At 38.7% G+C, this 23,642-nt stretch overlaps 4 protein-coding genes and 1 long non-coding RNA gene across 18 annotated transcripts in view; 3 read left to right on the forward strand and 2 right to left on the reverse strand.

The window, feature by feature from the left end:
• The window catches only part of ppp1r14ab (protein phosphatase 1, regulatory (inhibitor) subunit 14Ab), a 5,799-nt gene extending 5,651 nt beyond the window's left edge, over nt 1–148 (forward strand). The window contains exon 4 of the mRNA XM_088427675.1: nt 1–148. This exon is cut by the window's left edge and continues 523 nt beyond it. The gene's annotated coding sequence lies outside the window, so the exon portion shown is untranslated.
• A 212-nt stretch (nt 149–360) lies between these two features.
• LOC148416006 (transmembrane 4 L6 family member 1) lies at nt 361–5,585 on the reverse strand. Of its 2 annotated transcripts, XM_088427637.1 has the most exons (7): nt 5,430–5,585; nt 4,668–4,709; nt 3,807–3,991; nt 3,127–3,195; nt 2,602–2,756; nt 1,224–1,416; nt 361–990 (listed from the first exon to the last, which is right to left on the reverse strand). In XM_088427637.1, exons 3-7 carry the CDS (start codon nt 3,981–3,983, stop codon nt 970–972), a joined length of 615 nt encoding a protein of 204 aa, XP_088283763.1. In that variant the 5' UTR covers nt 3,984–3,991; nt 4,668–4,709; nt 5,430–5,585; the 3' UTR covers nt 361–969. The 2 variants fall into 2 exon arrangements, with proteins under 2 accessions (XP_088283763.1, XP_088283765.1); XM_088427639.1 differs by lacking the exon at nt 4,668–4,709.
• Nucleotides 5,586–6,675: 1,090 nt separating this feature from the next.
• Nucleotides 6,676–10,567, forward strand: rhbdd1 (rhomboid domain containing 1). 8 transcript variants are annotated; one of them, XM_088427089.1, is made up of 8 exons: nt 6,676–6,820; nt 8,143–8,317; nt 8,513–8,792; nt 9,278–9,410; nt 9,479–9,567; nt 9,760–9,810; nt 9,888–10,013; nt 10,315–10,567. In XM_088427089.1, exons 2-8 carry the CDS (start codon nt 8,165–8,167, stop codon nt 10,425–10,427), a joined length of 945 nt encoding a protein of 314 aa, XP_088283215.1. In that variant the 5' UTR covers nt 6,676–6,820; nt 8,143–8,164; the 3' UTR covers nt 10,428–10,567. The 8 variants fall into 8 exon arrangements, with proteins under 8 accessions (XP_088283215.1, XP_088283213.1, XP_088283219.1 ...); XM_088427087.1 differs by having other exon boundaries at nt 6,684–6,820; nt 8,124–8,317; XM_088427093.1 differs by having other exon boundaries at nt 6,702–6,820; nt 8,146–8,317.
• On the reverse strand, nt 7,395–13,556 carry LOC148416008 (uncharacterized). 6 transcript variants are annotated; one of them, XR_015867172.1, is made up of 5 exons: nt 13,183–13,556; nt 12,069–12,173; nt 8,678–9,539; nt 8,486–8,601; nt 7,395–8,308 (listed from the first exon to the last, which is right to left on the reverse strand). It is a non-coding gene; the product is annotated as an uncharacterized LOC148416008 (long non-coding RNA). The 6 variants fall into 6 exon arrangements; XR_015867176.1 differs by lacking the exon at nt 13,183–13,556 and having other exon boundaries at nt 8,678–8,801; nt 9,333–9,539; nt 12,069–12,216; XR_015867173.1 differs by lacking the exon at nt 13,183–13,556 and adding an exon at nt 9,857–9,943 and having other exon boundaries at nt 12,069–12,216.
• On the forward strand, nt 12,373–22,993 carry LOC148416009 (polypeptide N-acetylgalactosaminyltransferase 17-like). Its single transcript, XM_088427085.1, has 11 exons — nt 12,373–12,967; nt 13,225–13,408; nt 15,076–15,242; nt 16,774–16,948; nt 17,127–17,324; nt 17,550–17,667; nt 18,574–18,762; nt 19,026–19,163; nt 19,496–19,591; nt 20,777–20,938; nt 21,014–22,993. Exons 1-11 carry the CDS (start codon nt 12,604–12,606, stop codon nt 21,149–21,151), a joined length of 1,929 nt encoding a protein of 642 aa, XP_088283211.1. The 5' UTR covers nt 12,373–12,603; the 3' UTR covers nt 21,152–22,993.
• Nucleotides 22,994–23,642: the final 649 nt, after the last annotated feature.

Below are 23,642 nucleotides of genomic sequence, written 5' to 3' on the forward strand. Positions count from 1 at the left end.
TCCTATTCCACACACAAACATTTATCACACACTTCAACCTCATGTTTAATTTACTGCAACCCCCACCCACAAACACACACATATAACATAGCACTAACAAATAAACATACAGCATACATAAACATATAAATAATACACGGCACACATAAAATACACTATATATATATATATATATATATATATATATATATATATATATATATATATATATATATATATATATATATATATATATATATATATATATATATATATATATATATATATATATAAAACATGATACACTTTTTGTTTTCCAGCTGTTTGTACATGTTTTGAAATTAAAAAAAAAATACTCTGCATTCATATGGTATTTATTGGAACAATTGAGTGGACACCAAAATTTAATTGGAGATAACATTTGTTTCAAGTACAGTACTGTACATTAACTTCTGCTTCCTGAGGTCACACGGAGTTGAAAATAGCATCATCTGCTGGCGGAAAATTGTACTGGCACGCACAAAAACGGCATTTGATTTTTTACGTTGAAGACGTGTTGTTCTGTGAAAAGTCCAAAATAAAGTTTCATTTAAAATAAAAATGTATATGCAAATAATAAGGAGATTTACATAAAAAATAAACAAATCAGTTAAAAAATACTTCATTTAAAAGAGTGTTTTTTGTCAGAGAACTGACAAGAAAAATAAATGAACAGGTTTATCAGCAACTACTAACAACAGATAAATAATTCTGTGACAAAAATAACAATGTGACTTGCATTCATGTCAACACTGAATCAGTCATGTCACTTTTTAAATTTTTAAAATTTTATCAACGTGAATTAATGAGTTAAGTGCAAAAAGAACAATTTCATTGGACATCGTTAAGCTTATTGACCATGTTTTGTGCTCTGAATTTAGCTTCATCGGTTATAAAGTGCATCGGTTAACAAATCTTATGGGGTGTCACCCTGATGACGTCATCTTGATGTCACACTGAAACGTGGCCCACCTGAGACACAAATGCACGAACACACATGAATGTTCTGTTTTGGTAATAAGTTTGTTTCAACAAAACAATGATGTATCCACATTGTTTAACTGTATTATTCATAATTAAAGTGAATCAAATTAATTAACGAAGAAAAATGCACTGTTTTAGTCCTTATATAACGTTAATTAAAGTACAATAAATACATTAAAAAAAACATATATGAGTAATGTCAACATCAGTTTGGGTTTAACCTTTTTGTCGCCCGCACCACGTCCCAAGACGACTCCCAGCAACGTGTTGATGACGTTGGCGGCGCAGAGAAGCGCTTGCAGGCCACTGGCGCCCCCTAGTATGCTGAATAGTACAACATTCCACTCGACCACACCCCTGGGCTCCAAGCATACGCCCGACCACAGACTTCTATTGTATAGGTACCCGGCGTCCCTATAGTGAAGTTATGGAATAGTTTGTAAGTCGTAGTAGCAGCATTAGTAACGTTTGTTCAACTACGTACAACCTTTTACTCCTGTGTATTTTTACGCACTTGGACAACTTTATCATACTAACAGGAAAACTAAGTTACACTGAACGTTAAAAACACTCATTTGTCTCACAGGTAGTATCCAGCAGGCATGTGGTGCGGTGTATCTACTTGTAGTTCCTATTTGTTGGGACTAATTTCTACTGTAGCAAAATAATGTAAATTCAAACTAGCAGGCCAGGTACTAGTTGTGGAAAAAAATGGTTACAAGTCAGACAGTTGTTCAACTGGTGTTCTAAATGGTTTTAAAACCCCAGTGTGTAATAGTTATTTGTTTTAATAACCCTCTATAAATTTCAATAGCATACAAAAAACGCGTTTTATCTCATCAACAATTTTCTAATTGTATAATCATAGCTCTTGTAATTGCTAATTATACTACATAGAGAGAGCCACTCCGATGGAGGCAGTCATGTTTTTCAGCAACGGAAAACGAAGAAGGAAAACCTTCGCAAACGCCACTGAGATGCACTAGGAAGTGGATCTTTTTTCAAGTATGTATCCACTGTGAAACATTTTTTTTCAGCCATTAACACTCTGACCAGCGTAAACTATTTTTGAATGAAAAAAAAAAGACTGAAAACAGTGATGTACAATTCAAATCTGATTTATTCAATTTTGGAACTTTATTTGTAATAGTGTCTCTAAGGTATACTTTTTCAGAAACTCCAGAAGATTGATTGAGTAAAATCATCTCTTTTATTTCTTGCTCATCTACCGAAAAATTGTGTCACTAATGACAATACTTATCTGTAAAAAATTCACAATAATACAATTTAAATGTTCCAATTAATAATCACTTAATTTGACATTTTGAAAAACAAAACTGTTCTTGCCACAGATTTAAATGAAAAATTTAAAGTGATATTGCTGAAATCAATATATTTCAAATATTGTTGAAATCACATACCTGCCACCTTCACTCACTCATACCCCCATTTGATAAAGACTGCAATCATATCTTTTATAGGTTTGAAGTAATAGTACAAATAATAGTTATAGCAAAGCTTCATGCATGTGTGTTTGTTTGTCTGCGTGTGTGTGTGTGCGCACATGTGTGTTTGAGTTTGTACACGCATGTTTGTCACCTGTCAGGAGTAGGTTTAAGCGGTACGCCCCAGGTTGGTCCACTTGTAGTGTTGTAGAGACAAAGAGGACCTTGGACTAGTCCTGTGAAGCTAACCAGGCAACAGAAAGCAGAAGACAGCAGACACGCACAGGAGTAGAGCGCCTGGCGTAACATCTGCACACAACACATACAACAGGAAATTACTAATTCTCAGTAAACAAGTAGTGTACATACATGTGCAATTAGAAATGTATTATTATTGTTTCAAACAGCACACTACCATTATACAAGCAACTAATACTTCTAACAAGCTAGTACGTATTACTAATACCACATGCAATAAACTACTACTATTAGTAATGCAGTGCACTATCGCTACTTTAGACTTTTGCAACATAGTACTATTAATAGTAAACTATTATTACACTAACATTTCTCTTAAACTATTACTACTAAGAATACACCATAATCTTTTTCAACTTGTACTACGTCTGAGATACTACTATAACTAATGAATAATTTTCTACTGGCCATGCAGTGTTACCTGTGTCCTGAACGTGCAACATCCTGGGGTGTGGCTGCTCTGCAGGAACGCTCGAGCGCCGAGAAGAACCTGAAAACAGAACAAACACAAAATCACTGCGAGTGATACAAGACGTAACAGAGAACAGTTAACTTTTCAGCTGCTTTTGACAATAGCATTAAGTAAAGGGACTGGCTGTAATAGACCTGACAAAGAAATTAAAGCTTTGAGCCGCAATATGTTTAGGTTTCGTTTGACAGACATCTCTAATGATGTAATTAGTCAACCTAAACATATTTGCCTCATTTGACTCGTGAACAAACTCAAATAACAATACAGTATGTACGAACAAATTAAAGTATCAATATGTAACAGCACTACCAAAGAAAGTGCAAATATGTACTAAATCTGGCATTTGAAGGAACAATTTAAAGCTTCAATAAATAACATGCAGTTAAAGAAAACATTACAGCCACAGTATGTACCAACACTACCAGACAAATGAACAAATTAAAGTATCGATATGTAACAGTACTACCAAAATATGGACAGAATTAGCCCTAACCCTAAAAAACAATATGTAATTCAAACCGTTTTTTTAAGAGCCACAAGAATCTCAGACGCGCCAAAACATCACAAGACACAAGTCAGTCACACAAATCCAACATGATGAAGCTGAGGGCTCTGTCGTGCGGTCTCACCAGGAGTCCGGAGCTCCACAGTCCCGTGGCCCAGGAGGCCTCCCTGGTCACATGACCCTCCAACAGGAAGCCAACCTTCAGCTCCGGCAGCAGCAGCAGGAAGTTAGACACGGCACACAATGTCGCCAGGACAATCAGAGCCACGCCCACGCAGCGCAGACACCTGGTCACGCACATCCTAGGATCTGAGCCACGCCACAACAACGCAATCGCGTCAGTCCATGTAATCAAATTATTTTGTGAAAACAGCACTCTAAAAACAATTGGGTCAAAATTAACCTGATTTTGGATTTTTAAAAAAAATAGTATATATAGCTCATACTATATTTACACATTTCCAACTTAATTTCCATGGTAAGATTCCGCAAAAAACAAAAACAAAACATTGTCATCCATCCATCGATTTCTAATTCAAACCTTTCCAACTTCAAAATATTCTGCTTAATCAGAACGCTGATAGTATTCAGGACATAATTTCCTAATTTTTTCCTTGTAATTTGATTATATTCAAGACATTTTTACATAGAGTATTTACAAAAATCTCAAATTAAGTTATTTTTCACACATTGATCCTCCTACATTAAAACTCTTTCAACTTAAAAAATATTCTGCTCATTTCCCAAGTTTTGAATTTCATACAGTAAAATTCCATAATTTAATATTTTAACTACAGTATCTGCAACCTCCATTTCAACTTTAAGTTTAACATTCTACATTGCAATAATTCAGTAATTTGCCTTGAACTTTATTTCAGAACTTTGCCATTCAAATGGCATTTCAAGACAAATTGCATTCTCTAGTTAAAAGTTATAGTGTGACAACATTGTTGTTATGATCTAATATATAACCCGCTCCACTCACCATCTGATGGATGTCCACCTCAAATTGGAGCAGAAGAGGAAGCTGAAATGTATATATACATGACCATGTTACCTTATAAGGATGCAGGAAATGTCCTGTTTCCTTATAAGGAGGCAGGAAGTGTCCAGCGGTCATAAATAACATAGGAGGAAACACTTCCATCACCGCACTGCCCCACATTTGATCCTTAAACACGTTAAAGCAAAATATATAACAACATTTCCTTAACATAGACACGCTAACAAATTAAAGTATGATATGCAACAATGTAATTTAAAAATATTGGCATACAACAAATGAACACACTAAAGCAACATATGTAACAAGTGACCCAAAATTGCATTTGAATTGCACAACCTAAAAATATGAAGAAAATAAGAGCACAACCTAAAAATATTATTTGTTTGTCTTTGACACAATGAGCAAATCCAAACTCACTAATCATTTTAGCTGCCACTTCCATGAAGAATAACATTGAATCAATAATATGGAAAAATGCAGACTATTACTACACGCTTGAACTTTTCAGAACAACAGTACAGTAGACCTAATTTTGTGGTCTCAATTACTGGTGGACCAGCACTAGCATCAACGCTACTACAGCTAATGCTCGTGATTAAAAATAGGGATGAAGCTAGGAAATAGATACTTCATGTTTTCCTATTTTCAGTTCTTCTTAAAACGTGTCGCCCGGGTTTGAGTCACAGCAAGGCAGCAAAGTCTCGTGGGAAAATTTGCTCACATAGCCCACATTCAACTTACTGACGACATCAGCGGCCAACTCAGTGATGTGCTTAGTCGCCGTTAATGTCACATGACCACACACGAATTGGTAGAAAGGTCCGCGAGCTGATGAGACTTCCCCTCTGCCTAGACAAAAATATACAAATATGACATTTATGAGTCAATTTATGAGTCTTCGTTGACATCTTTTAGTAGGCAGTGTCTCCCTAAATAAGTAAAAATGTGAGTTTTGATTAATGACTGTTTTTTTTTTTTGCAATAAATATTTTGAAATAAAACAAAGAAATGTTCACCTGTTTCAATGATACATGCCTAAATGCAGGAAAAATCTAGGGTGTATGGTAAAAGGTTTAGGGGTGCTATATCTCCTTGTCAGGCAAGATATATTCTGTTTTGTACATTTTAACATACAGTAGAGGATTAAGCCTGATTTTGAAGTCTGAATTCTGAAAAATCAAAATTATGAGATGAAAGTAATAATCCTGCCAACTTTTTTTCTTTGCTTACCCAAATCCTCTTCCGTATAAATATTCTCAGAATTCTCAGTTCATTCTTCGAGTACCCAATTCTGATGTCAGAATTTTCTTTTTTTTTTCTTCTCACAGATAAAGATGTCTCAGAGAATAAAGTTATAATTCTAATTAAGAATCTCCCGCCCACTGCTAGGAGTCAGCTGGGATAGGCACCAGCAAGCATGCGACCCTTGTGAGGATAAGCGGCTCTAGAAAATGGATGGATGGAGTCTGATTAAGTGTTATAAGAATTCAGTCGGTCTGAATTCTGAGAATAAAGTAGAAAATATGAGATAAAGGCAAGAACCTTCACAGACCTTCATCTTGCGTATTAACGCAATTTCATTCCCGAATTTATAAAAGAGAAGCATAACATTTTTTTGGTCATGGGCAACCAATTAGTTGGCTTTGCCAGTACGTGTAGCAACTGAGCTAATATTGAACCACACACATGACATAAAGCTAGCTTCTTCAGAAACACACAAGACATTTCTCCAGTCACCGCTAGTCTATTTTAACAACAAATAAACACAAAAATCAAATGTAGCGCCAAGGAACAACAACAACAACAACAAGGACGTGACGTCAGAGAAACGGCGGAAAATCAGTTTCAAAGAGACAGACGTTTATCATTCAGCAAAAGTTCATTTTTAGCTTGTTAAAAGAAAAGTCATAAACGCCTCGTTAGAAAATCAGTAGTGTTATAATTATCCTATTTGAAAAAAGAAGAACGATAATAAATCGCGCCAAACTCTAACAAGGAAGTGACGTTAGAACCGCATACGGAAGTACACGTTCAACAACAACCCGAGCAAATCATTTTTATCATTTTAGCAAAAGTATATTTTTTAGGTCATCGACTGACAGCAACAGGCAAGCTCGTTCAGAAATTAAAAGGTATTATTAAAAATATATTTCCTATTTGGAAGATTTCCCGAACAAAACATGACGCGTACTTCCTGGATTCGTCGGCACACGTTTCGAAGCAGCGTCATTTCTAACACAACCTTGTTAGAATTAACTTAAGCATAAGACCACGAAGAAACCACACTAAAGTGTAAGTAAGTCCATTTTCAATATTACGGTAGCGGAAGAACAAATGACACCAGTAGAGTATTTTTTGAGAAACCCTCGAAAGTTTTATTGTTTGTATTTCGGTCTTTAGAACTTTCAATTCAATGTTGTTGCGTAAAACGTAAATAAGTTAAACTACATTACGACTATCAGAACAACAAATTGTACATTGTACCCAGTTGAAAACGGAAGGAAAGCGTTACCAAAACATTTATATGAATGTTATTACATCAAAAGGTGATGCAACAGAGTGCTAACTATGAAGTTCTCACTGTTAGGAACGTTTGCCTAGTCATGAGCCAATGGAAACAGTTTAAACTTCATTAATGGGAGTTGGATACAAATATTACTTCACGTACATTAAAAAAGTGGATAATACTTAAACAAGAAAATCGACTGAAGTGGCAATATTTGGCAAAACTTTATTTATTTATGCATTTTAATTTAAAAAAAAAAAGTAGTTTGAAAACCTAATAAAAAATTGGCCTAAATACATACTTGTCAAATGACAAAACCAGTGGACGAAAATAGATTTGAAAAACTCATATTTAAATAAGAAAATAATGACTGTGTGGAGGAAAAACAGAGTAAAATACAAACAAATATTGGAATTGAGCACAAACGTATTTGACAAAATTGCATCCATCCAGTCATTATCTTAACCGCTTATCCTCACAAGGGTTGCAGACATGCTGAGGGCAGGGTACATGCTGAACTGTTCACCAGCCAATCACAGGGCAAAGACAAGCAAACTTTCACACCCACGAACACACACCTAAGGATAATTAGTGTTCAAAATTCCAACCATGCACGTTTTCAGACTGTGAAACCGAAGTACTCTGAGAAATCCCGCACAGACATGAGGCAAGCATGCAAACTCCACATAAGTAAGCCAGGTTCGGAGGTGAACCCGTGACCTCTTCCACCACTCTTGCACCGAGCTGCCAATACTCAAAACCATAAAGTAGAAATGCTGGACAAAAACAAAAAAGCCAAAACATTTGGAAATAATTACAAGACCGTCCCATTACCTTCTCCGAATAGTCCCTGACCGCATTACATTTACTTGAATATATATATATACAGTATATTTTTAACCCAATATACCGAATTTACATTGTATCAGTCACAGGTAGCTTTTTCAGCAGATAGAGGTGACTTTTGAGGATGCGGGGCCGCCATAGAAGCTCTCATCTGGGCCTGCTGCTGCTGGCCTCCCAGCTTTACCAGGTGGGCTTGGACAATATCCCACCTGTCACCCTGGTCGTGCTGGGCCTCAACGCGTACTTCTTCCTCTTCCCAGCAGCTCCACTGATGAAGGCAAGTTGATCCGATCCAAAATTAGATTAATAGGGCACATTTCAACAACACAAACGACACAAACAGATGGCCCAAAATGCTGCACGACATCTTTAACTTCAAAAATAAACAAAAATAAAGGTTTTTTTCTTTAAAGTCAAACAAAAACGGGAATTGTGTCATGCTCACGTGTGATATTCTGGTTCTCTCCTGCAGGCGTGCGTGAGCGTCCAACGAGCATTCTGGTTGGGCGAATGGCGCCGCCTCCTCCTGTCTCCGATCCACCACGCGGACGACATGCACCTCTACTTCAACATGGTATCATTTCTCATGAAGGGAATCCGTCTGGAGCGCCGTCTGGGCGGTGCTTGGTTCACCTACGTGCTGGTCGTCTTCTCGCTGCTCACTGGCGCGCTCTACTTGGCGATGGAGGCGGCGCTCACCCAGCTGACCGACGATCTGTCGTACAGCGCCGCCTGCGCCGTTGGATTCTCAGGTTGGACCTCTACACAAACGATAAAGAAAAAGTAGCGATGAGTAGCAACACACCCAAAATGCAGTTCAAGCAACTGACAAATTTAAGTACTGTAGCTGTATGTAGCAATCCACAGTTATCAAGTTCAAGCAGCAATTAGCAGCAACACACTCTAAACTTATTAAAACAGTTGCAATTAGTAGCAACACAACCTAAACTTATTAAAAACATTTGCAACAATCTGCAAATATTTCTGACAAGGCAAACTAAAAATGTTTGATCCATTAGACACATTTAAGCGAATTAAAGTAACAATGTTAATGTCACAATCTAAACACTTGGCTGCATTTGACATAAAAATACAATTTAAATATTCAGTAATTTAACCTAAAAATTAGCTAAATTTGATACAGATGACAAATTACAGAATATGAAATAAAGTTTTTTTTATTTATTTATTTATTTTGACTTTTTTGATGATGAATATTTATTTTGATTTGTCCCAGGGGTGATTTTTGCACTGAAGGTCCTGAACAACCACTACCATCCCGGCGGCTTAACCTATGTGATGGGCTTCCCTGTGTCCAACCGCTATGCCAGCTGGGTGGAGCTGATCCTCATCCACATCACGGCACCTGGGTGAGTCCGAGTCCGAGTCAAAAGACCAGCAGGGGGCGGAATTAATCTTTCTTTCCACTCCTCAACAGGACTTCTTTGATTGGTCACCTTGCGGGTATTTTGGTGGGCTTGCTCTACACTGCCGGACCTCTGAAGAAAATGATGAAGTGGTGTGCAGGTGAGCAGATGCCATATAAACCTGATGTGTACAATCAGAGAGAATTAAACTCTTTACATACTTCTTAACACCGGAATGTTAAAGCAAACCCAGGCAGGCTAATGGAAGTTAGTATAATTTTTAACAAACTTTCAAACAAGTGCTTTATTAACATTAGCATGGCATAATAAAACATATTTCTGACTTCAACAGGGTTGATGTTTTCCAACACTTTTTCATCCAGAACATATTACAGATCCTCAGGTAAAACGCTTGCCACGTTCTCATCTTTTTTTTTTTTTTTAATGACCTTTTGCCAATGACTTTATATGCGTGTTTAGACTTCAGCGGCAGACAATCCAGAGGCAGCCAGTACCAGGCAGACGATGGGCCATCGCTGTACAGCAACGAAATGACAGAGGGGGAGCAGATAGCGGCTGCCATTAGAAACAGTCTCTATGACACAGGTGGGCATGCGGAGAACTATAATGCTATATTATGACCATGACGACAGTGACATTTCACATAATTAGAAGTTAACACTAGATGATGACTTAGCACTGAGGGTTGACACCCAAAGCTACATTGTTACGCAGAACACCTTATTTTCTATTACAAATAAAATAGATTCAAATGCAAGCGCTAAGTGACTAGCATATAGCACCTACTGTTGCTAGCAAATCGAGCTTCATAGCTTCGAGCACAAAAGCTCACGTGTACAGGTAAGTCTTTGATGATAACATTGCTTTATGCTAACATGTTTGTCAGGGCGCTACAGAGGGGGTCCGGCACAGTTTGCGGACACACCTCCCTACGGCTTCCGCCTAACCAATGATGAAGTCCGTGCCAGGAGGCTGCGGCGATTGGATGGCTTCATGTGAAAAACGACAAGCTGTTGGCTTAATATACTGTTTGACAAGCACTTTTTTTCTGTTATTACTTTATGATGTCTTTTTATTTATTTGCTAATGCCTCCTGATAACTTACTGCATATTTGTAATAAAAATATTTTTTGGACTGAGTCAAGGTTTAAAATGAATGAATTAAACGTGTATTTTTGACAATTGGTCTATTCTGAATTTGGACAGTAGGATTGACTATGACTAAGTTCAGTTCTGTATTAGTTTATCAGGCCCAAAGGAAGGCACGTCGTCAGTAGTAGTTTTCCGAGGTCCAGAAATCTTTGGGACAGTGTCTGCAGCACTGAACATACCCGATTGGAATCTTTTAATTGGATGAACCAAAAATGACCTGCTTGGAGGGTAGTTATATTTCAGTAGTCCAGGAATCTTTGGTAGAGGGTCTGCAGGTAGCTAAAGCATTTACATTATTTAGTTTTAGTTATTTGGTAACTGTCAGATTCATCTGCAGCACATTAATTCCAGGTACTCAAACCTAAGAAACCCATGCTCCTAAATTTTGTGTTTTCTGAATTGCAGAGGTCAAAAAACATTTTTATTGCACAACTAAACCAAGCTCATTTCATGCACGTAATGAGAAATATTTCTTTTTGTCTATCATATGTAAAAAGGATACACAGAGAGCTGAGCTGTTGACGCATGACATCACAGATCGCAATTAGTTCCTTATCAGTGGAAGGTCCTGTTTTGATGGTCTACCGCAAGTCAAATGTTATATAACGTCGACTTGAGATGTCGATTTTTTCTGTTGGAAAAATGGCAACGATGATTGACAAGGTCAACCACAAACTTGTATTTATAGTGCACCATACTTCCTGGTTGTATAAGGTTCGCTCAATTGTAGATGGAGAGGGCGTCTGTTGGGGGTGGGAGGGAGACCTTGATCGTTACAAAGTAACCGGTTTCGCAATAATTATGTGTAACAATTTTTGGGTTTTTGTTTTAACAAAGAGAATTTTAGTGGGCGATACAGGGTACACCCTGCATCTAATGTCACAACCTATTTCAACAAAACAACGCTTTGGTCAGCGGTATCACACAGGAATGAAAAAAAACTGCACTTTTTTCCAAACCAAAAAAAAAATGTAAATTCTCCGAAACGCATCCTTCGCTGTACTCATGTTAACATGGCCATTCCAACTATATTCCGCATTGTGACAGAAAAACAACATACTGTATTAAAAAACATCCAAACCTTCATTCTTGAAGAGACAAAACGCCACGTGGCTTACAAAATGAAAAGTTTTATGACTTCTCACAAAGTTAAGGGATTAAACAGTGTGGATTGATTTCTTTGCTAGCTATTGTCAACACTTTAAATTAGGTAATGTTTAAAAATATAACAACTGTAGGGAGAGATCAAAAGAATTGTTTTGAGGGGGAAAAACATTAGGGCATATGAGATTTCTGTCAGACACTCCCTCTGCATCATAAAGTTGAATTTTTTTCTAGTGGGTTAAGAAAAACTTTGTAAAAGACACAAGGCCCAGCTGGAGCATTTTGTGGGGGAAAAATGTCATTGTTTTGTCATACTTATAAACACCTTTTGGATAAAAACCTGTTCTGGAGTGGTCAAGACCTCAGACTGGAGTGAAGGCTTACCTTCCAACCAAGAGGTTCCTTCTTGAATGTCCTCCACAGTCCAGCCTTTGAATGGTCTGAAAATGGCTGTGCACCAACACTCCCTAACCAAACAACCCGATGGGGCTTGATGGGTGTCGGAAAGATGAAAAAAAAAAAAAAATCATATTCAAAAAGGCCTCAGGCTGTAATTAGTGCTTATGATCAAAGGCTGTGTTTTTTTTATATTTATTTTAAATACCTTTGTGAAAAAACAAAGCTTTGATGTTTTTTATCAACGTTTTTTTCACATTGAATCGAGTTTTGAGTATAATTTTAAGGGGGGGGAATAATTGTCTTCCAATTACTTGTTAAATCATGTGTGCAAAGAGTGAAATGCTGTGAATACTTTTTGGATCCACATTTCTCATGCATGAGGTGTGGCGACAGCTCGCTGTTGACATTTTGACAAAGAAACCTGTCTGCTAATTACATGGTAATGACTTGGGCGTGAACCAGGTGACCCTCCTGGGTAATATATAGCACTGCTTCGCTTTGCCCGTTCCACCTTTTCGCCATGGTTCTCAAAGGAAGAAAATGGAAGCTCCTACTTTTGGCCAACTTTCTGGGGCTGGTGGGAATAATCATTGTGGCCAACAACACCAAATGTTGCCAAATTGGACATCTGTTCCCTGTTTTGGATGCTCCGGGTTCAGATGCTTCAGTTTCAGGCGATCCGGTTCCAGATGCCCCCCGGATGACCGAGAAGCCGATTGAACCGGAGACAGCGACGGAGACAGCGACGGAGACAACGACGGAGACAGCGACGGAGACAGCGACGGAGACAACGACGGGGTCAGAGAAGACAAGCGAGAGCATACTGGACACTCTGAAGGAGAGGGTCCGCTACCTGGAGGACATTGTGTTCAAACACCTGAGTGGTAAGACTCAATCAATCCTGACGACACTTCCCAAGGTTGGGTTAGTTATTTTGACTCAGAGAATTGTGTTGAAGAATTTGTTCTCATTTTAATCACAGCTATAGTGATATCTGGGAATCCATTTCTTGGTAGCGTTAACTCTCAGTATGTGTACAGTAGTTTTTAACACTTGTCGTTAGATCAAAACCTTAACATAATGTACTGAGTCAAATCACCAGCTGATTTCCGGATCTGAATGATGGTTGTGTCATATTCAGGTCTTTCCAAATCACTGGGCCTGGTAGAGGGCTTCGACGCTCCCGGCTCGGATGGCATTCCCTTCACACTGTCCCCAGAAGACAACGGCAAAGCCGAAATCCTGAAGTTCAAGTACGGCTATGATCCCGTCATGAGTGACAAGATCTCCCTGGACCGAAACATACCGGACTTCAGACCCAGCAAGTGAGTGCAGATTGGCGGTTGGAAGAAATGCGTATTTGTTTGAAGGCTGTTCATCAATATTAGCTATGCAGCGATGCCAATTTTAGCTCAAAATGTTAACATCATCCCTAATTACTACTTAACTACAGTCATGTTACATCATTGTTAGCTCAGTCAGTGTATGCTATGTGATCATCTACATTGTCACCTGAAAAACAAAAGAAAACAAAACAAAGCCAAACTCAAAAGGCATCTAGTTTTCTGCTCTGAGGTACAATGAACTATTATGCTATGCTATGTAAGTACTAGCTCAAAAATGCTAACATCCTGCTACTGTAGTCTAAAGCAGCGGTTCTCAAACATGGGTACAGGTACCCCTGGGGGGTACTTGAAGTAACTCCAGGGGGGTACTTGAGGTTTTAAAGAAAATAAAAATGCAAAAATCCCTTTAATATAATTGTTGAATTAATTCAATGTTTCGGGAAAATATAAGTTCATAAAAGAAATGTTATATTCAGTCGACTATTCAATTTCATTATTTAAAAAAAAAGCCAGATTCTTCCCCATACTAGAATGGTTCAACCCAACTTGTCATGTGCCACCTCTTGTTACCTGTCAAAATAACAATTTATTCTGCGAATAGATTTCTACTGTAATTCCAAAAGAGGACACATTAAGTTGAATATTTTTGGTGAACAAATATTTATTCATAATTATTTCTTTTTGAGAACAGGTCTGCCACTTTATGTAGAATATTTTTTGTGAACAAATATTTATTAATAATTAAGTAAATGTTTTTTTTTTACAATCCCAAAAGAAGACACTTTATATTTAATATTTTTTAATATTTAATATTTTTCATGTGGGCAAATATTTATTTAGAATTATTTCTTTTTGAGAACAGGTCCGACACTTTATGTTCATTTTTTTTTGTGGACTAATATTTACCAAGAATTAAGTTATTTCTTTTCGATAACAGATCCCTTCTTTGGTTCAAAACAGGACACCTTATGTAGATTGTTTTTGTGAACTAATACAAATTAGTTTTGAGAGGTTCTAAAGTTTAATAAATCAAACACCGATGGCATGTTTAAGTCTTTTCTTTTCTCTAACCCCCAAATTATTTGCACTGATTAAGAGGTACTTGGCTAAAAACATACTTCATAGGGGGTACATCACTAAAAAAAAGGTTGAGAACCACTGGTTTAAAAGCTGTGGTCTTGAAAAGCATAGTCCTAAAATATCAATGAAAAAAGTACCCCATTGTTCAAAATGGACTTGTATTACTACTAAAGCTCACACAATATTATTCTTAGCTTAAAATGCAACTATTTTGCTGTTAATGTGAGGTCTATGCAATGTGATCTTCTCTAAATCATTTGAAAGAAAAAGCTGTGCAACTCACAAAACAATGTTTGTCATTGTTCCTGTTGATGCAAGGCTAAAACCAAGGTGATTGTCAACACACTCATAAAAATATATCTAAAACCTAATCAGTCATAAAAAAACCCCATCTTGGACTTTGGCTCAAAATGCTAATGTCTTGCTACTATTGTGAGGTGCATTCGTTCCCAAATGCTACCAAATTCATACTGAGGTGCGTGACTTTATATGCCTGTGGTCCTTTGTAGTGATAACGACATCTGTGCTTTTGTGTCTCTGTGCTTGCGTGTGTGCTTTGTGTGTAGATGCAAAGAGTACACATACCCAACAGATCTTCCCCAGATCGCCCTCATCTTCATTTTCGTCAACGAGGCCCTGTCCGTCATACTGCGCTCCATCCACTCAGCTGTCAATCACACGCCGGCCCACCTGCTTAAGGAAATCATCCTGGTTGATGACTACAGCGACGACGGTATGGAAAACCAAACGCTTCCCCGTTAACTAAATGTGACATTTAATCCAGGGGTGTCAAACTCAGTTTTATCGCGGGCCACATTGTAGTTACAGTTTCTGTCAGAGGTGAAGTCAAGTGACTGTGAAGTCAAATAACTTTTAACTGTTTGTCACAAACGTACCTATCATTTTTAAATCAGAGGCTGGCAAAAACTGTTCAAAAGAGAGATTGGGAAAAACAAATGCTTGTGCCACCCCCCACATACATGCGTATACTCATCATACAATATCATACATCATCTGGGAAAGGAACCAAACAAGAAGCAAATGGGACAGGCCAGGGTGACACAAGACAGGATGGTGGTCACAGAACAGGCCGCGATGGAAAGGACAGGACAGCGCTGATGAGGCGAGAAATGCTACAAGCTGTCAGGAAGAGATCCGACGAGTATCCACATGATTGGAAGGTACAGGACAGGACAGAAGGATGCTGTAGTGAAACAAGCAGTGCAACACTGGGTGAAAAAGGGGTTCAATTAGTATCAAACATGACAGAACAACATGCAGTAGGTCAGGAGAGCACAGAATAGGGTTAGTGAGTCCTGCACCCTGTGGAAAAGGTACAAAAGGATAGCACATAGGACTGGACAGAAGAGTATGGGACACAAGGTCACAGGGCAGGCCAGAACTGGATGGGAAAGGATGACAAGCCGTGACGGGAATGGATACAGTGCGTAGAAAAGCATTTGACTGTACATGACAGTAATAGTGTTACAGGTGGTACTACAAGAGTGGAGGAAGGATGGAATGATTAGCTAGTAGGACAGGACAGGGTGGGTGGACACAGGACAGATTAGGACAAGATGACAAGGAACAGATCAAGACAGGGGAAGTGAGCCAATGAATCCTATACCTTGTGAGGGGTATAGGATAGCCAAGATAGCAGGGTATGGGAAAGTTCATGCCAAAAGAGCTATAGAGAGGGTGATGAGGAAGAGAAGCAACATGTTGCATATAGGAGAGGACAGGCCTTCAGGACAGAACATCGAGTGGCAGTTGATGTCTAGGGACAGTGATCATGGAGCTACATGCAAATGACATGCTAACTCTGGTTATAACGTGTGGATGTCAAGTGACATTCAGAAAAAGAAGCCTTTTGACGGTTGTTTGAAGCTGGCCTCGCCTTGAAGGCGCGCTCACAACAGCTTTGGCATGCTTTCATTGTCAACCGGACAGCCCAGTCTGTCTTCTTTTAAAGTTGACATCCTTGGCTGCAATTACACTTCATCAGATCCAATTTGTGACGACAAGCTACTTACCTTTTTAGTTACTCTTTAAATGATCTAGGCGAACAAACATTTCTATCAGATTTTGATCGCAACGATTATATATTCTTCTGCTTCACAAATCAGCAGATAACAATCACTCTGGCCTTGGTGGAGGTAATGCACAAAATATATATCTGCGCCAGTGTCTTGTAGTGAATAAGCACTGGGTTCTTCTCCTGGCCAAGTAAATGAATTTGCTGCTGTTTTGCTGTTATGTTGCAGAGCAGTTGAAAGGACCTCTGGAGGAGTACGTGAATAAGCGCTACCCCGGTCTGGTCAAGATCGTCAGGACCAATAAGAGGGAGGGTCTCATTCGGGCCAGGATTGTGGGCTGGGAAGCGGCCACCGCTGAGGTGACAGGATTCTTTGATGCGCACGTGGAGTTCACCCCCTTCTGGTGAGGCCTTCAAATGACTTTTTTGTGCCATCCTTCATATAGTTGTTTATATAAACATATAAACATATAAACAGTGTCTCAAATGTCATCTGAAAAACGGATACTAGGCATAATCTTATCATGCCAATATTACATTTAAGAGTTAGTTGTTACTAACCAGGCTGTGCTCATTACAAAGGGCCGAGCCGACTCTGGCCCGGATCAAGGAGGACCGCACTAGGATCATCTTGCCAGCTATTGACAACATCAAGTACGACACTTTTGAGCTGGTGTCTTATGGGCAGCCGGCTCACGGTTACGACTGGCAGCTGTGGTGTAAATACATCAACCCTGGTGCAGAATGGAAGGCCCTGAAAGATGATACTGTCCCCATCAGGTGGGCCAGGGTCATAACATGTAACCAACAATACACCTTTACATGTTTGTAAGCAATTTGTGTTAGGCGTATCTGGAAGAAAACTGGTAACATTACTATTGACCTAATTTAACCCAAGACACAACTTGTATTTGTGGTTGCACCAAGAGGTGTTATGTTTGAAGTATGAGAGAAATGTCATATAAATGTCTTTGAAAACAAATCTATTTTTTGTTCACATGACAGAAGTCCCGCCATGATTGGCTGCTCTTTTGTGGTCCACCGGGTCTACTTTGGCGAGTTGGGCCTGTTTGATCCTGGCATGGAAGTCTACGGTGGAGAGAACGTGGAATTAGGAATCCGGGTAGATATAATTTCAGAACCCCGCCCCTCAAAAAAAGTAATAATAATAACTTGAGGGATACTTATTCAGCACAGCAGCAGATATCTGGTAACCAGGTAGTACTAGAAGGTAATGTAGTCTCTGTGCACCATCTTGTCAAACATAAACGAGCATGTAAGCCAGTCTAGCTAGTTAGGCGCCAGCTACTCAGTGTCCAGCAAGAATATAGTAGGTGACTTTTGCTCAGAGCAACTTCTTGTCAAAAATAACAAGATGGAATAAAAAAAAAAAAATTAAGGACCATGTAGCAGCTAGCAACTCAGTCTTGGTGGCTTATAGACACTTCAAAATCTAGCGGTTATTAAAAAAAAATATATAGCATGGTAAGACAGTCTTGCTAGTTAAGAACTAGCACAGAACCTAGCTACTTAGTGTTAAGCAACATAGTATTCTTTGGTTCAGTGGTCTCTGTCAAACATCACAAAGTGGACTGAAAATATGAACAGCATATGGCAACTAGCAAGCCAGTCTAGCTAGCTAGTGGCTACTTCATAAGCTAGTTACCAAGTGGCTAGAAAAACTAGTTTGTCAAACTTCACAAACGAAACGGACAGAAAATGTGAAAAGCAAACACACTAGCAAGCCAGTCTTGCTAGCTATTGGCTATTCAAAAGCTAGCTCGCTACCAGCGAGCACAAACGCTACCATAGAAGTCCACAAAATCTTTCAGTGCTCCTTGTCAAACTTCACTAACAAAACATGAAGTGAAAATGTAAAAAGCCCATGGCAAACGAGCAAGCGAGTCGAGCAAGCGAGTCGAGCTAGCTCGTGGCGACTTTGCATGCTAGCTACATAGTGGCGAGCAGAAAATCTATCCTAGTCGGCCAATTTTTTTGTAATAGTTTGCCCGACGACGCCCCCTTGCAGGTGTGGCTGTGCGGTGGCAGCATGGAGATGCTACCGTGCTCCCGTGTGGCTCATATTACACGCTTCAAGAAACCTTACTTGGAAAACTCCCTGTCGGATATCATGCGGCGGAACGGCCTTCGCGTAGCCGAGGTTTGGTTTGACGAATACAAGTCCGATTTCTACATGGCCTGGAACATTCCAATGGAGGTAACACACACACATTCAATCAAACCTAAATACGCTACTGTAGACAAAGTTCGTAATATTTGGCTTGAGTATAACATGTTTCACAACAAAGCCCTGAATCTCTCACATTTTGGTTGGCGTAAAAAAGGGTCCAAACATTTCCAGCTCTTTGTCTCACAATTTCTTCAGCTGTCTCCCATATGTGCTTCAAATTTAGGATCAAGTTGTTTAGAAATTGGTCGTTATAGTTGTGAAAAGCTAACCTGATGTGATAACTGTTCCAGGGTCACGGCATCGACTATGGAAACATCACTGATAGGGTGGAACTCAGGAAAAGACTTCAGTGCAAGAACTTCAAGTGGTACCTGGATAACGTTTACCCTCAAATGAAGACGCATCAAAACACAGTTGTCTACGGCATAGTGAGTCCACACATCTCAGTTCGGTTATCTCCATCCAACTAAAATGTTTGGTTCCATTTCGGTAGCAATTGGACAGAAGACTGCCTTGTAAGAAACATTTGAAATGCCCAAAATGCTCAGATTAAACGTGAATGATGGACTTTAAATGATGGACTTTCTTGAGACGTTATGTCTACCAAATGTTGTGTTTTCAACAAACTGGCATTGGGGGATGAATTAATTCATTTTTGGGGCATGAATGCCTCTTTCAATAAACATAGAGAATTAGAAGTCAGTCTGTAAGTGTTGTTGATTTTTGGGCGATGAAAGATAGATTCTTTTTGTCATTTCAGATGTATAACTTCAAAGCTCCTGACCTGTGTTTGGACCAGGGTGAAGTGGTAGACCACACTCCTATCTTGTTCCATTGCCATGGCTTGGCTCCTCAGGTAGCACTTCCTCATAGGGACAACACAACATTACCAGCACTACAGGAGTAATTAAAAAAAAAAAAAAAGTTTAAGCACTTTTAACTCATTCGTTGCCAGCCCAGTTTAAATAGTTCACATCTATGGCGGTTAACTGTAATGAAAATATTGAGGTAAAAAAAATGAATTTCATATAGCAAAAATAACAGGACACTTGCTCTGAAGTGCAAATGACAAAAACAAAAAACTAAGCAAACCAAAAAGGTAATTGCTACAAATAAAAACCCCACAAAATTACCAAGAACGCAAACAAAAACAAAAACACATTACGAGAGAAGCACACAAGAAAAAAATAGCACGGAAGAAAAAAAGAGCACAGAAGAAAAAAAGGAGCACGCAAGAAAACAAAAGGAGCACATGAGAAAAGAGAGCACACAAGAAAAAGGGGACACAAACTTTTCCCTATCAAAGCGGTTAGTGTTGAGGGTGGACTCACGGCTGATTGGATGACAGGGGGCAACTTAATTGAACGTCCACAACGGTCATGTTTGAGCAGGGCGTTTAAATCCAACAATTAGTAAACATAGATAGATAGATGGACGGACGGATGGATGAAGATTGAAATCAAAGCAGGAATGCAGTCAGGCAAACCTGAAACCGGACTTAACAATATCTAAAAATCAATCAACTTTGCTTCAAAATATAACATGGCTGCCCATGCACATGCACTAAAAAAAGGGATTACGTGAGGGACCCAAGAGAAAATAAAATAAACAAATAAATCTTTTACAACACTTTTGTTTTTACATTTCCGATGTATAAATGATCAATGTACAAGTTACATTTGCAGCGCTTCCTTGCATAAGAAATCACAGATAAAACTAAACTTTATATACAGTACATCTGATTGGCTGCATCAGTTCAGCAAATATTTTGCATTTCGCGCAAAATCAATTGTAATATCATAATTTGCTGAATGACATTGATCAATGACATCCTTGACCAGCGCTGTAAAATAACGGCAAACATAATCTCGTTCACTCCAGGAACGTTTTGTGCCGCCATCCTTATTGATCCAAGGTTAATCTGTTGAATTCATTTTTACAACTTCTTTTGAAAAATTCAAAATCATGGATGGGGAGTTAATACACAGCCACTCTGGGAAAACACCCAGCATTTCTTCTGTGTCTCACGTCATCTCCATAGTTGACACGCATTACCAAAGAGGGTCAGGTGTTCATCGGCGTGCTGGGCAACAGCAGAGAAGACACGCGCTGCCTCGTGGACATTCCCCCCAACACTTTACCGCAGCTCGTCCAGTGCAACACGGTGACCAACCTCAAGCAGACCAAGTGGACTTTTAATCAGGTAACATTCTCTTGCGGTGACGTCAAATTTCAGAGGGTACCGTTTGAGTCGAAGCCAGCTTCCTTCCTTACGCAGGGCAGCGCAATCAAAAACGTGGCCACGGGGCGCTGCTTGGAGGTGGTGCCCGCTCCAGAAAAGCCCTTCCACAAGTTGGTGATGCAGCGATGCTCGGGGCAGAGGTGGAACTTGACGATCCCCGATGTAAAATTCTGAGCTGACGTGGTCTACAAAGCGTCTGGCGGACTCGCTGGTTCGGGCTCGTCTTGAATGCTGCCGTAGTTCTTTCTTACTCGAGCATGTAAGAGGCGCTCCTGGGCATTGTCCTGGTCCGAGTGCCCACGTCTTCTGAATGTTGGACTGCTCTTATCCTATTTATTGTGCGTTCATTTGAGATAAAACAAAGTACATTTAACCCCAAATAGCATTTAGGCCTGTTCGCAGCCATTTTTGACCATGTGTGGCTATTGTGTGCATTTTGTAAGATTTTGTTTTTTTTTGTTGTTACGCTTGTTAACCCTTTATTGGGAACAGCGGCCTTTTTTGGCCAATCGTAGAAACAGGCAAAACGGCCAAAAGTGTCCGTAACAGCTATTGCTTAAATTATAACGCACCCCTAAATTTCTCTAAAATCCTGAAACATGTGCCTATCAAAGGCCATGTATGCCTGTTTAGACTTAAAAAAAAAAAAAAAAAACGCCAAAAAAAAAATCTTTTCACAGCTTACCCTGCTTTTGGCTCTGAATCTGGAAATCAGGTTGAAAGTAAACCTTAAAAAATAGTTTTAAATTTTCACTGCAATAACATTTTATTATACAGTAATGCAAATAAGTCAGTTTTCTACAGCTAGCACAGTTTCCACCTGTAATTAAAATGGAATTATTCTCTTAACTCAGTGCTTCTCAATTATATTTTGCAAAGCCCCGTCCCCCAGGAAAGAAAAAACATTTTGCGCCTCCCCCCCAGTTGCTACGCCGACCATAAATAAGATTATTATTTATAAAATATGTTTAAGTATACCTAAAACTGTATCAAACAACTTCTCTGTATTTATATATATATGTATATATATGCTGCACAATAATATTGATTTATTGCAATACGAAGTGACGCAATATTGCATATTGTAATACGACATTCATTTTCCAATACATCACGTATCGGTTTTGAAACGCCTTATTTTCGTAGTATTTCCTTTTTTGTATCAATCCGCTCTGGAGTGGCTTTTGTGTCATGATTTTTGTCGTCTGATGAATTTACATATACAGTAAATCATTCCAAGCTCTTCAAACACACCACATTAAATGTTATAGCAGTGTTGCGTGTATGGTGTGAATGGAGAGTGAGGGATTGGTCAAGCGAATGAGTGAGTGTGTGTGAGAGAGAGAGAGAGAGAGAGAGAGAGAGAGAGAGAGAGAGAGAGAGAGTGAGCGTGTGGAGGAGATGCATGCGAACAGGATAGGAAGTTTGTTGAGGAGGGCAAACAGTAGAAAAAGAAAACTCTCCTATTCAATTTGTCCGCAGTAGGCTCTTGAATGTGTTCCAGAGAAGTGCAATAATATCGGAGCAACCATTTTAACGAGCAGTAGAATCTCATGTTGTGTGAAATTCAAATCGGAATTTTGAGATTTCAAGTTTTGTTTTGTTTGATTTTATGTTGTTTTATGCTGTTATGTGCTAAGTAATGTTCGTAATATGAAGGGGAAAAACATACAGAAGCGACCGTATCTGGCATTGTATTTAGTAAATTACAATAGATTTCTCCTTGATTTTTGTCCTATTTTTTCACCAACGTGAGTAAAGTCACAGATCTGTTTCATTCGCAGTTGAAGAGCACTGTCACCTGTGCTGGAACTTGTGCGCAAGGTGCTATCTGTATTACTGCCAAATCAGTACCATCTGAAAGAATATTCCCAACTGCTGGGGACGTATCAACACAGTCAAGAGCATGCTTTAAATGAATAAAAGTGTTTCCTGCTTTTTTTTTTTTTTTAAAGAATGTTTGTAGTGTACTCCATGATGTGTGGGTTCTGAAAAAGAATAAATAGAATTTGTCTATTTTAATAATTTCCCTCTGTTTTTTTCAGTCATTTTAATATACTGTATATGCCATAGATTTTATTTATTTTATTTTTTTTACAAAATATTGCCCAATATATTGCAATATGTATCACAATACGCCTTTGTTGTACCACAATATATCACAGTACACTTTTAAGACCCAATACCCAGCCCTAATATATCCTAATACAGTATGTATATATATATATATATATATATATATATATATATATATATATATGTGTGTGTGTGTGTGTGTGTGTGTGTGTGTGTGTGTGTCTGTGTGAAAGATATCTGTTTCTGTCTACTTATTGTTTACAACAAAATGGGACATTGAAACTTATGGAAACATGGAAACAGTAGGCTGTAATACTTATGCTGTATACAGAAAACAATGCGAACAAGACAGACAGAAAGACAGATAGACAGACAGACCGACCGACCGACCGATAGATAGATAGATAGATAGATAGATAGATGGATAGATAGATAGATAGATAGATAGATAGATAGATAGATAGATAGATAGATAGATAGATAGATAGATAGATAGATAGATAGATAGATAGATAGATAATGATATGCACCAGTAAATCAGAAATATGATTTACAGTGGAATTGTGCGTTTTGTTATCAGTTGGCGATA

Source organism: Hippichthys cyanospilos, chromosome 11 (assembly GCF_059441005.1).
Source record: "Hippichthys cyanospilos isolate Australia breed blue-spotted pipefish chromosome 11, RoL_Hcya_1.0, whole genome shotgun sequence".
NCBI classification, from domain to species: Eukaryota; Metazoa; Chordata; class Actinopteri; order Syngnathiformes; family Syngnathidae; genus Hippichthys; species Hippichthys cyanospilos.